This window comes from Oenanthe melanoleuca, chromosome 1A (assembly GCF_029582105.1).
Source record: "Oenanthe melanoleuca isolate GR-GAL-2019-014 chromosome 1A, OMel1.0, whole genome shotgun sequence".
Classification (NCBI taxonomy): Eukaryota; Metazoa; Chordata; class Aves; order Passeriformes; family Muscicapidae; genus Oenanthe; species Oenanthe melanoleuca.
Genome location: NC_079334.1, coordinates 23,487,131 through 23,499,220, shown reverse-complemented (window position 1 = coordinate 23,499,220; position 12,090 = coordinate 23,487,131). Strand labels below are relative to the sequence as shown.

General features: G+C 49.9%; 1 protein-coding gene across 1 annotated transcript; it reads left to right on the top strand.

Moving 5' to 3' along the window:
- Positions 1-8,421: 8,421 nt before the first annotated feature.
- CHADL (chondroadherin like) lies at positions 8,422-11,799 on the top strand. The gene is made up of 4 exons (XM_056516365.1): positions 8,422-8,609; positions 8,702-10,363; positions 11,049-11,215; positions 11,553-11,799. Exons 1-4 carry the CDS (start codon positions 8,457-8,459, stop codon positions 11,776-11,778), a joined length of 2,208 nt encoding a protein of 735 aa, XP_056372340.1. The 5' UTR covers positions 8,422-8,456; the 3' UTR covers positions 11,779-11,799.
- The last annotated feature ends 291 nt before the right edge of the window (positions 11,800-12,090 follow it).

The window sequence follows — 12,090 nt, the reverse complement described above, 5'->3', positions numbered from 1 at the left end:
TGTGAGACCTCTCATCGACTGAAACCACCAGAATTCCACACTGATGCAAGAGGAGCATCTCTGCCTTTGGAGTAAGAGCTCTGCTTGCTCTGCACCCAATGCAAATTGCTCTTCCCATGTGTTTTGTTGAGTCATCTCAAAGCACAAAGTGCTCGTTAGTTTTCCCATCCAATATTGGACCTCATTCAACAAATAATGAATCATGGGTGCTTCTATCCTTTTTCACCTTTATCACTTGTTAATTTTGGAACTTGCAATTCATAATTACAGTGCTGAGCCAGGGCTCTTGTCTTGGGAAATGAGAATGTTTTAAAGAGAAGCTTAATAGCTGCATCTTGAATACACTGTGAAGAGTTGAGTCTGACCTACATTAAAAGCTTAGACAACTTTCCATTCTGCAAATGAACAGAGGGCCCTAATGCTGAGAGAAAAAGCACATAGTAATTTCCCTCTAGATCACTGGGATCCACAGAAATATTGTCAGGGTTTGAGGCAGTGCCTGCTGCAGTAACCTGCTGTAAACTGGACTAAGCAGACCATTTGATTTGTCCTAAAATGTCTCTGGGATGCCAGCAAATTAAAGGCCACTTCTACATTATATGTTTGCACACGTAATGTAGGTGAAAAAACCCAGCTAATTAAGTTATTTGCAAGATTTTTTTAATGCTGCATCAGTGAGTTCTGTCTTTTAAGCAGAAAACATCCTTGACACCTTGGTTCAGAGTCTGCATCTGTGATATTCTTGTCATGAGGAAGGGGAGCTTTTGATTAGGGGAAAGACAATTCAAGAATAATTTCCTTTCCTGAGGCTGCACCTACAATCAAAGGAGGATATAAACTATTGCAAAACCCCAAGCATGGCAAATTTTACTCCAGAGGAAGTCAGTAATCAGGGTTCTTCTCTCTTTTTCTTGGGATATTAAATATTCTCTCAGAGCAAACCATCTATTTGATGATTTTCCACTGATTGATACTTACCTCTGGGAAAGGACAAGCTCATATTGCCAAAATTACCCGTGGTGTAGAATGTTGCATACCCCATTGTTAGGGGCATGGCCTATGGCAGAAAATGTTACAATTTAATTATATTGGTGAATGCAATATTATTTGTGAAATAAACCTTCCTTACTAGAATATTTAGCCTTCTTGGATCTTTAGAGAATCATTAAACAAAGAGATTCACTATAACCTCAGTGAAAAGGAATTAATGAAGGAGCAGAAAGGTCTGAAAGGAAATTATTATGAGGTATCCTGATGTTAGCAGATAGAGTTAAAAAACATTTACATTTGTCATCTGGTTTGTCACTTTTGATAAGTCCTTTCTTTACTCTCTCTACTTTGCTTATTTGATCCATGGCATCCCCTTCATTTTCTCCCTGCCTTCCTCACATGTGTTTGTAATGGTTTTGAAATCAAAACCAGTGAGAAACTCCAAGTCAGAACTACAATTTAATAGGAAAAAAGAGAAAAAATAAAATGTATGCAATAGTACAAAAGAAAAACCACTGACAGAGTCAAAATACAACCTGACACCCCCACTAGTTAGGGTGATGGTAGCATCCAGATGAAGTGGTCTTGTTGAAGCAGTGATCCTGGTAGCTCTTGTCTTATAGAAACCAGTAGGTAAAGGCAGCTTTTGTGTTCCAAATCTCAGCTTTTATCTAGGTAGGAAATGTTTGGCTCCTCCCCCTGGCTGGAGCATCTCCCAATGGGATGATGTGATTTTATCACTCATGCAGTGGGACTCAATAGCCCATTAACAGAAGATATCTTCCTGGAGGAAGGATGAGTGTGGGAAAAATAACGTTGCCCCATCTGGTTTTCAACAGATGGCCCATTAGCAGAGGATATCTCCACAGGGGTAAGAATCACTGCCCCACCTGGTTTCAGCAGATGGTGATAGAATACATCCCTTTGGGCATATCTTTACATTGCAACCTAGGACAGTGCTTATTCCTCCCAAGCACAAAGCAGGGAAATGGATGTTTCTATTTACTAAGCTAGAAAATGAAAGTCTGTTCAACTGGAATAATAATATTTTGGTCCTTCATCTAAAATGACTAAAAAACAATAGCCCGAAAACCCCCCAACATATTATCGATTTTAACACTACTTGTCAATCTGTTTTAGGTGATACTCTACTTTGGGTTCACTCTCTCTCTTTTTTTTTAAATATATTTTTTATGTTTTTTATTTTCCCTTTAAGAGTAGCTAATTTGTCAAACAAAATGCCAAAACTATGAAACCTAAAAGAACATTTCCTTTTGAAATTCTTATATATTTTGATATTTTATAATGGCATTCTTCCTTGAAAAAAAAATATATTTGCCATAATTGGGCTTAAAATGCTTCTCAGTGTAACTTGTATTCATGAAAATATGAATTTTTCAGTGAATTTATTGTTCATAGAAAATTTATGACCATGCCCACATACAAACAATGTGTAACAATATACTGTTGCTCCTATTGAAGTTGTATGATTTGGCTTAAAATTTACACTCTCTCATTAAAGTAATTTCAAATTATGCTCTGATTTCAATAAATGTTCCTAGTGCTTCTGATAAACAGTGCATTGTCTGCAATAAACTTTGAAATGTGAAGCCTTTGGATTTAATAAGGACATTCAAATTAATTCAATGTTAGATTTATCTATATATCATATGTAAATACTTTCCATGTCTTGAAATTACTAATCTAAAGGCTATTAAATAACAAAGTAGATAATCTTGCAAGATCTCTATTGAATAAGAGAAGTACTTTCAGCCTATTTGCTCTCTTGAGGGTTTGTTTCATGACAGATTTCAGGCTCAGCTCAAATTTGCCCTTGAACATAAATACTGTTCACCATTTGGCTGTACACCTTGGTTTTATTTAGCTGAGTTCTGGTGGGGCAGGTCATTGTTTCAGAGGAGTTGAAGCAGCACCTGAAAAGTCACATGCATCTCCATTGTGCATTTCTTCTGGTTGTCAAGGAAGGCACCCCAGGACTCCTGGCACCAGACTCCATCTCAGTCATGGAAACACCACAGGTATTAACCAGTCAGGTACCTCCCAATGGGTGCTATTCAGGGAACAAGTCAATGGATCAGGTTCTCCTCTCCCAGCAGCTCTGAAGCTCTATATGAGGGTCTGCAGTGTGACTTTGGGCTCAGCTCTCTGGCAGTTTCTCTGAGCACAGAGCCATCCTAGAGGTGAGGCTGTTAAAGAGTACTCTCAAAGTACAAAAAAGCCTTCAAAGCACTATGGTAAACCTGTCTCTAAACCTCCTACAGTCTGGAGTGAGGGCTAAAAATTATCGGGGGGAAGAAGCTGGTAGAATTTGTTTCAGACAGAAACCCTTTCTCTTCATCTACCAAACTGTACAAAAGTGTTTGCATTTACAGCCTTAGACAAAAAATAATAATTGCACATTTGTAATAGATTTGTAATTTAGTCAGTAAATGTCCTGAAGATGTTTACTGGGATCTCCAGTCCTGGGAATGGCAGAACACTGTGGCTGTGGTTCTGGGATCATCTATGAGTGCTACAGGCAGTCACCCAGACTGAGGGTCAAAGTGCTACCAGCCTGTTTCCAAACTGAGCATCCAGAAGGGTTAAGTGCTTTATTTCATAAAGGGGAAAGTAAAGCTTTGGGTGTGATTGAGGATGTTCATAGGAAATGACAGAGCAAGCTGGAAGAAGGTTACATGAATGCTAAGGGGAATAAAATAGGACAGGATAATGGGGAAGACAGGTGGTAGGAAGAGAAGTAAAACTGTGATGCACAGTTGAAATGGATATGTAAAACAGGGATTGGAAACCTGTGGGGTTGGAATGAAAGAACTGTAAGAAATGCTACATTGGGGAAAAATTATTGTGGACAATTGAAAAACCCAGAACGGGGAACTCATGGTAAAAAATGGATGGGCCTGCACTGTCACAGGACTGCAGCGTTTCAGTTTGAGAGGAGAAATGCTGAGGTAACTCAGAGCAAGAACTGCAGAGGGTAGGAATGCTGGAATTCCCTGGCATCACCTGGATCACATGGAATGTATATTTTTGGGGTAAAGTTGAAGAGTTTTATCCCCACTGGACTGTGGGAACAAAAGATATGGTAACCTGTGGAGGACATGTAGCAGACATTTTGGTGGGAAAATCTGAGGCAATTCCTAGAGGAAGAAATTGTTTTTGAGAAAAGCCAGGAAAAGTCTGAGGTAATCTGGGGAGGAAGGCAGAGAAAATTTTGTGATAAGGCAATTTTTAAGGGCCAGAAAGAAATTTTATTAAGGTAAAATCTCAGGTAATCTGCAAGGGACTGAATTAATCTTTTTGAGGCAAAACCGGAGGAAATCTGTGCAGGACAAGTAGGGAACATTTGTGAGGGAAAATATGAGAGGAATCAGTAGGGGACAAAAAGGACTTTTTGGAGGTAAAATCTGAGGCAATCAATAGGTGGCATTTTGGGGCTTAAATGAGAGGTCATGCATAGGTGCAGATGGGGATGTATGAAAGGAAAATCTGAGGTAATCTCAATGGAACAGAACTCTGAGGTAATCTGTAAGGATCGGAATGAGCACTGAGGGCACCTTCAGGGTGCTGTGACTGGCTTTGGGCTGGGCAGTGTCCCTGTGTGCAGGGCTGGGTCTTTGCTGTTGTTGGCCTTTTGCCACTGTGCTCCTTTGGCTGCCCGGAGAGAGGGGCAATCCCGTAAGGAGGGTGAGAGCCCCTGTCTCCACACCTGAGTGGGAGAGATGGAGCTCTGCTGGTCCCCAGCCCAGCCACCCACCTGGTCACCAGGGTGGGGCCTTCTGGCAGCTGCTGGCCCCTTGCCAGCGTGACCCCCTGTACTCAGGGTGTGTCACAGCCTCTGTCCCTGTGCCACCCCTGTGCACTCCCTGCAGTGCTGCAGGGGCAGGTCTGATGCTTTGCTCTCCCACTCAGTGTTAGGGATGGCTCCCTAGAGCAGCTTGCCCACACAGAACTTGCTCCCTCTTCTGGAACTGTCTTCCCCTCCCTTGTCTTCCCCTTAGCTGGTGTGAGTGAGCAAGTGCATTTGTCCCCCTTTACTCCCCTTTAGAAAGAGAGCAGTGTAGCTTAGACTTACCAGGAGGGAAAGAGGAGCTCTGTGTGGCCACAGGGAGGTCCCTAAAAGTGCACGGGTGTGGAGAGAGCATCCAGTCTTGCCCCTGCTTTCTGAGGACAGAGCAAAGTCACTTAGTACTGTGGGCACGGTGACCCGCCTGTAGCCAGGGCCTGGGTCTGTGCCTATGCAGATGGTCCTGCTGGTGACCTGGCAGCGTGCTGGCCCTGTACTCAGGGCATGTGTCACAACCTTGTGGAGCACTTTGTCCCCAGGAGCAGCCCCAGGTCCCTGTAAGCAGGGCTGGGGAGGCTGCCTTAGCCAGGTGACAGGAATGAGCACTCCCAGGCCCTTGCCAGGGTGCAGGGTGCTGCAGGGCACAGTCCTGCCTTTGGCACTGCTCTGGGCTGGTGCCTTGTTGAGGAGGCTCCCGGGGCTCCTGCAGACGGATGTGTTGCTGTGCTGTGGTGTGGCCAGGCTCTGGCTGGTCTCCAAGTGTGGTGTGGGCTGGAGCCTGTGCTCCATGGTGCTGCAGGGGACATCCCTGTAAGTGGGGTTGTGTGCATCCCTGCCCTCAGCGGGTGGTTGGAGGCACCGCCTGTAATGAGGCAGGTATCCCTGGCCCCGGCCTTTTAGAGATGTAGGGCCAGGAGCCAGGCATGTGCCCTCCCTGTCCTCAGGGTTGGGGTCTCAGCTCCTCCGCTTTAGGCCATGAGCCCGACTGCCTGACTGTAGAGTCTGGTTCCTGTTGCCATGGGGGAAGGCCGAGCTCTGTGGCTCCCTAGGTGTGGACTGGCCTGTAAGCAGGCTGCAGGTCTGGGAGCCTTTGTGCTCCCTCAGCTAGCAGCATGCATGGGGCCCATTAGTGGGGAACATCCTGGAACTGGAGAGAAGGAGCCTGAGTAGGCCTTGGGGACCAGGGCTGCCCTGTAAGTCAGGGCCAGTGCTCTGGAGTCCCAGGCACTTTGCAGGAGCCCCCTGTAAGCAGGGCTGCAGCCTCTTGGGCACTGATTTGCATGCCCAGCTTCTTTTGCCCAGAGGGCCTCGCTCCCAGCAGCGCATGGACTGCACCGACATCGTGATGGTGAGTCCAGCTGAAGTTGGAGGCTTTTGGGCAGCTGGAGTGGGGGTCTGTGGGTGGTGGCTTGAGGATCTCACTGTGGGGCTGTTCGGTCACAGTTTCCTTCGGGAGCTGGAGCTCCTCAGGCCTGAGCATGTCTTTTCCATTGGCAGAAGCCGAGGGACAGCGAGGTAAGCAAGCAAGACCAGCAGCGGCTTCGAGGTCCAGAGTGGAATGGTGAGATAAGAGCAGCAGGTCTGGGAAGAATCCAGTGTCTCTACTGGGACATAATGATTCTGGCAGCTGAGACTGCTGCAGGGAGGCAGCTTTTTGGTCTTCCTGATGGGGTATGGGATACGAAGGTAGCGTACCTGAACTTCCACTCTGGCCACAGTCCTGCCCACCCTGCTCCCCTCTTCCTGGTCCTTCCATCATCTCCTCTGGCTGGAACCCCCTTCCCTGACTCGTCAACAGCCTGTACAGCAAAACCTCTCTGCCTCGTAGTGGCCTGGGCTCTGCTGGAGAACCTGTGGAGATGATAGGGTGTATCAGGCACTGAATGCCACATCTGGCCCTTCCCCAGCCTCACCTCAGGCTTTTATTTTGCTCATTTACCCAGCAATGATCTCATCAGCTTCAGCTTCTTCTGAGGCTTTTGAACAGGAGAAGGGCTTAAAGGGGAACAAGATACAGTATCAAATCTTCCAGGATTTTTGTCAGGCTGCATATCTATTCCTATTCCCTGGGAGAGTAGAACAACAGTCTGGGAGGAAATTTAATACCTCCATGTCCTTCTGTAAGCTAATGATGTGTGATGAAGGCACTGCCAACCCAGCCTCTTCTAAACAAGTATAAAAGCAAAATTAGGAGAGTGGAGGGCTGTAAACGTGGCACGACTAATCAGCTGCCTCTCCTTTTGCTCAGGCTTAGCACTGCCATTGCAATTCTGGCTGGATGTCATTTTTCTGCCCTGCACCTCTGTAGCTCCTGTGTCTAACATAGCCTGAAACATGAAGGCAGAGCCCTGGAAACGCTGAATATAAGCCCCACATGGGCTTTGCTGGGCTGGTGCTCCCAGCCCCCGGTGAATCAAGGGGGAGGTAATGTCTGGGTTGCTGCCCTCTCTCCAGGGGTGGCTTACCCTTCCTCCCGCCGTCCTTTTCCTCCTCCCACGTTTCTGGCTCTGCCTGGTGAGAGCTGCTGGGAAAGCAACACAACAGGGTCCATTCAGTTCTCACTTCTGCAAGAAGAGCAAACACCGGTGCAGGAGCTCGTCAGCTGCTAGACAGGGCAGGGGACACTTTCCTCTCTTCGACACATCTTGAAGTCCAGGTACTGCAAACCCAGGGTATGTGAATCCTCCAGGTGTGAGGGAGGGAAGGAGAGAGGGAGTGATGGCATGTCAGTGCTCCAGGCACAGCACAGGGACTGAGTTTAGGGACATTATATTGGTGACACTAGGCAGTGGGTGTGCAGGAGAGCACTGCTCCAGTGTGTGTGTGGGGGCTGCAGCAGGACTAGGTGGGGTGACAGCAGGAGGGCAGTGTTGGAGCATGGGACCACAGGGACAATGAACTACAGTGGGTATGGGGCTGTGCACTACAGTGACTTCAAAAGTTTGAGCCTTGCAAATGCTTCTGATGCTGTCCCAAAGCTTAGTATTGGTCATATCTGCAGCCTGCTGCCTCCTCTGTGTTTCTCCCAGCTTTGGCCTCTCTCTGGTACCTTCGCCCCAGGGACTCACTTCTGCCCAGCCAAAACCAACCTCTCCTTCCTGCAGCTAAACAGTGGAGTTCTATTCCAAACACTGCTATGAATAGCTTAGGAGGGAAGCATGGAGCTTGCAGCGCAGTAGGCAGAGAGCTGGGAAGCAGATAACCAGGATAGTGGAGACATAGGACATTTGCCATTTAAAGAAGGGTAGCAGCTCAGAAGCCTGTGTGGTCACATGCCCTGGATAGATACACCTGCTTGCCTTACAAAAACAATTGTAGGAGAGATATTGATTGCCCTCACAGACCAAGGTAATCTGAAGTTAGTGATATTTGAAGAAAATGCAGGGGTGAGATGGCTGTCTGTTTCAAGCTTCTTTTGAATGACCTGCTAGCTATGACCTTCACTTTTCATTCCTCTCTTTCTTCCACTCTTCCTCATTTATAACTTGTGAAGTCGTAGTGTGAGAGCAAGAGAAAGTGAGATCTGCCCCACTAGGTGATAGCAGCAGCCCTCTTGGAACATGGGGTGCCAAGCAGGGGATGGTGTTTGGGGATGCATGGGAGCCTGGCCTCTCTCCTGGCCTTACTGCTGTCTCTCCCCCAGTCACAGGTGCCCTCCAACATGGGGCCATCCTGGGGGCTCCTCCTGCTTGCAGCAGCCCTGAGGGCAACAGCTGCCGCCCGCTGCCCTGCACCCTGTGTCTGCGATAACCTCCGCGCCCATGTCCTGTGTCTCAATGGGAGCCTGACTGCCATCCCTGACACCATCCCAGAGGTGGGGAAGAGGAAGAAAGGTCAAGGGATGGGGAGAGAAGATAGGTATGGCAGCCCTGGGGTAACTCAGTGTTTTATTTGTGTGACTGACAGCGCACCAGAGAACTAGACCTTCGGGGCAACAGTTTCATGGTCATCCCAGCCAGAGCCTTCCTTGCCACCCCCTACCTGACACACTTAGACCTGCAGCGCTGCAAGGTGGAGAGGCTGGAGGAAGGGGCTTTCCGGGGTCTGGGGAGGCTTGTCTACCTCAACCTGGCCTCCAATGGCATAGTACTCCTCTATCAGGAGTCCCTGGACGGGCTTTCCTCCCTCCAGCAGCTCATTCTGGAGGGGAATCGCATTGAGGAGATACAGCCGGGTGCTTTTGGCCATCTGGGGTCCCTCACTGTCCTCGACCTGAGGGCAAATGCTTTGGTCTACCTCCCAGACATGGTCTTCCAGGGTCTGCAGGTTCTTAGATGGCTCCGGCTGTCCCACAATGCCCTCCATGTGCTGGGCACTGAGGCCTTTGCTGCTCTGCCTGCCCTGCGCAGGCTGAGCCTGGACCACAATGAGCTGCAGGCACTGCCTGGCGAGGCTCTGGCCAGGCTGGATGGGGCTACTTGGCTAGACCTGGGCCACAACCCCATCACCTATGTGGCTGAGGAAGCCCTGGCTATGGCCTCACTGAGGCACCTCTTCCTGGACCATGCCTCTCTCCAGGATGTGGCACCCGACGCCTTTGCCCACAGTCCCCAGCTCCGTATACTGGACCTCCGGGAAAACCAACTGCAGGGGCTGCCACCCCTAGCTGGGGTGGGGGGGCTGGTAAGGGTCAGCCTGGATGGGAACCCTCTGCTCTGCTCCTGCCTCCTGCGCCCCTTCCACAAGTGGCTGGCAAGGGCACGGGTGCAGGCTGAGGGTGCCTGTGCTGCCCCCCCTACCCTCCGTGGTCGGTCTCTTGACTCCCTGAGGTCCCCTGAGATGAGATGCAGTCGCCTCCGGTCACCTCCTAACCCCACGGCACTGCCAGAGCAACCAAGGGCAGCCGGCAGCAGTCAGTGCCCCCAGGGATGTGTCTGCTCCCCTGATTTCCATCACGGGTCCTGCGAGAACAGGAACCTGCAGGAGATCCCTCGGGGCTTCCCAGAGGACACGCGCCTTCTCGACCTGCGCCGAAACCCCTTCAGGACAGTGCCAGCGGATGCCTTCCCTGGCCTGAAGGGGCTGGTGTCGCTCCACCTGCAGAGGTGCAGCATCAGGGTGCTGCAGCCCGGGGCACTGCGGGGGCTTGAGAGCCTGGTCTACCTGTACCTCACCGACAACCACCTCTCCAGCCTGGCGGCTGCCGCCTTTGAAGGGGCCCCGCAGCTCGCCTACCTCGACCTGGAGCACAACGCTTTCACCCGTGTGCCTGCAGGCACCTTCCGGCTCCTGCCCAACCTCATCTCCCTGCATCTGCAGCACAACGCCATTGGGGAGCTGGCAGAGGGTGACCTGGCCGGAGCCAGGGGGCTCCGCTGGCTCTACCTAGCTGGGAATGCCATCAGGCACATCGCCCCTGCTGCCCTGGCTCCCACCAAGATGCTGGAAAAGCTGCAGCTGGAAGGAAACCACCTAACAGAGGTGCCCACAGCAGCCCTGTGGGGCCTGCCTGCCCTGAGTGAGTTGAAGCTGTCCCGGAACCCCATCAAGCACATAGGGGACAGTGCCTTCCTGCCAGTGGCCTCCAGCCTGCAGCACCTCTACCTGGACAACATGGGCCTGGAGTGGGTGAGTGTGTTATGGGACTCCCAAGGGGCAGTGGCACCACAGGGCATATTACAAGTTCTGCTGTCTGGGGCTGGTGGCCCCTAAAGGGGCATTCAGACATCACTGAATTCCCAATCCTTCAGGAGATGTTCTATAGCCTGGCTGGGAAGCCAGAATTTTTTCAGGCCCAGCTGTAGTATTGCCTTGCTTCAACCTTGCTCCTGGCTCCCCTAGGAGAAATTTACTCCTTCCAGTCCTTAAACACCCAATTTCATTGGGGTCCAGACCATTCCCTAAATCACCTCCTTCCCCCAGCTCTGGCCAGATTTCTCTTTCTCTTATTACAGGCTGTCCTGCAGGACTCTTCACTGCTATTTCCCCGAATATTTCCATCCTCTCAAGGATGCAGTGTTATCAGCACCCTCATAAAAACTGTGTCTCTTAACAGCACCCAGCTCTTACTCTGAGACCTCCTGCATGTGACCTTCTTAAAAAGAAGACTGAACAGGAGTCTAATGAGCTCGAAAATGTGATTGAAACTGCTTGAATTAATTAACAGTCCCCCCTGTTTAAAGCAGCTCTTCCTTGGGGCTGCCAGGGTCAGGACAGGTTGTCAGGCCCCCCAAAATGATCAGAAGTTCAGGGTCAGAGATCTGCTCCCCTGCCTTGATCAGCATGCCCCTGACTTACCCTTCTTCCATTGCAGATTTCCCCCCATGCCTTCACTGGCCTCGGTCCCAAGATCAGAAGCCTCTACCTGGAGAGCAACAAAATGAGTAACATACCTGACATGAGCAACTTCACGGGGTTGGAGATCCTCAGCCTGCAGGATGTGCCTTTCCACTGCGACTGCCAGCTCCTTCCGCTGCGCAGGTGAGTGCCATGGGGGAACAACAGCCTCAGGGATCTGCTGGAGGAGCAGCTGGATCCCCAATGCTGAAGGCACAAGCTCAAAGCACACTGGACATTTTCGGTCTTTTCCAGTGTTGGTGAGATGTAGCACACATCTATGTGCAAGGATGGAAGCTGCCTGGGCTTTCTGGGTGTAGAGAAAGCGACCACAAGCTGGGGTGGGCAAATACTCAATATTCAGACATCACCCAGGTGACCTGGCCTTACTTTGAAGTGATCATCCACCTATGGGCGTAGACTTTTGCCCTTCCTTTCGCCCTGCCTCATTCCTTTCCCTGATCTTCTGCCACATTTTCAGGTGGATCAACAAACTCAACCTCCGCGTAGGGGCCACCTGTGGGTCCCCTGCAGAAGTCAAGGGGCTGAAGGTGAAACTTTCCACCACTTTCCAGACTTGCCCTGGCTGGGGACAAGGCAAGCCTGGGGAAACCAATCCTAACAAGACTAAGGCTGCAAGCAAGTCCAGCAAGAAAAAGAGGTCGGGAAAATCACCAGCCAAAGGCTTCAGTAAGAGCAGAGCTTAGGGCTTCTTGAAGTGTGTAGGATATGCTGGACACATACCTACAGTCTGGCTAGAGCAGTTTTTATAGACTTGTCCCTGCCATGGAAACATGAATATTGCCCAAGGTGCAAAGGAGAGCCTGGTGCCACCGAAACAATGCTGATTTGCCAAAGATGCAGGGTTTGGTTTTGCAGAACACAGAGGCACATTCCATAGAGTCTGCAGCGTGCTTTGGTGGTGCAAACAACGAAGCCGAATACTTGCTTCTTCCTTCCAGCTATGTGGAAAAGCTGCTATCCACAAATTTGGTTTTGTTTTTGAGAGCACTTTCACA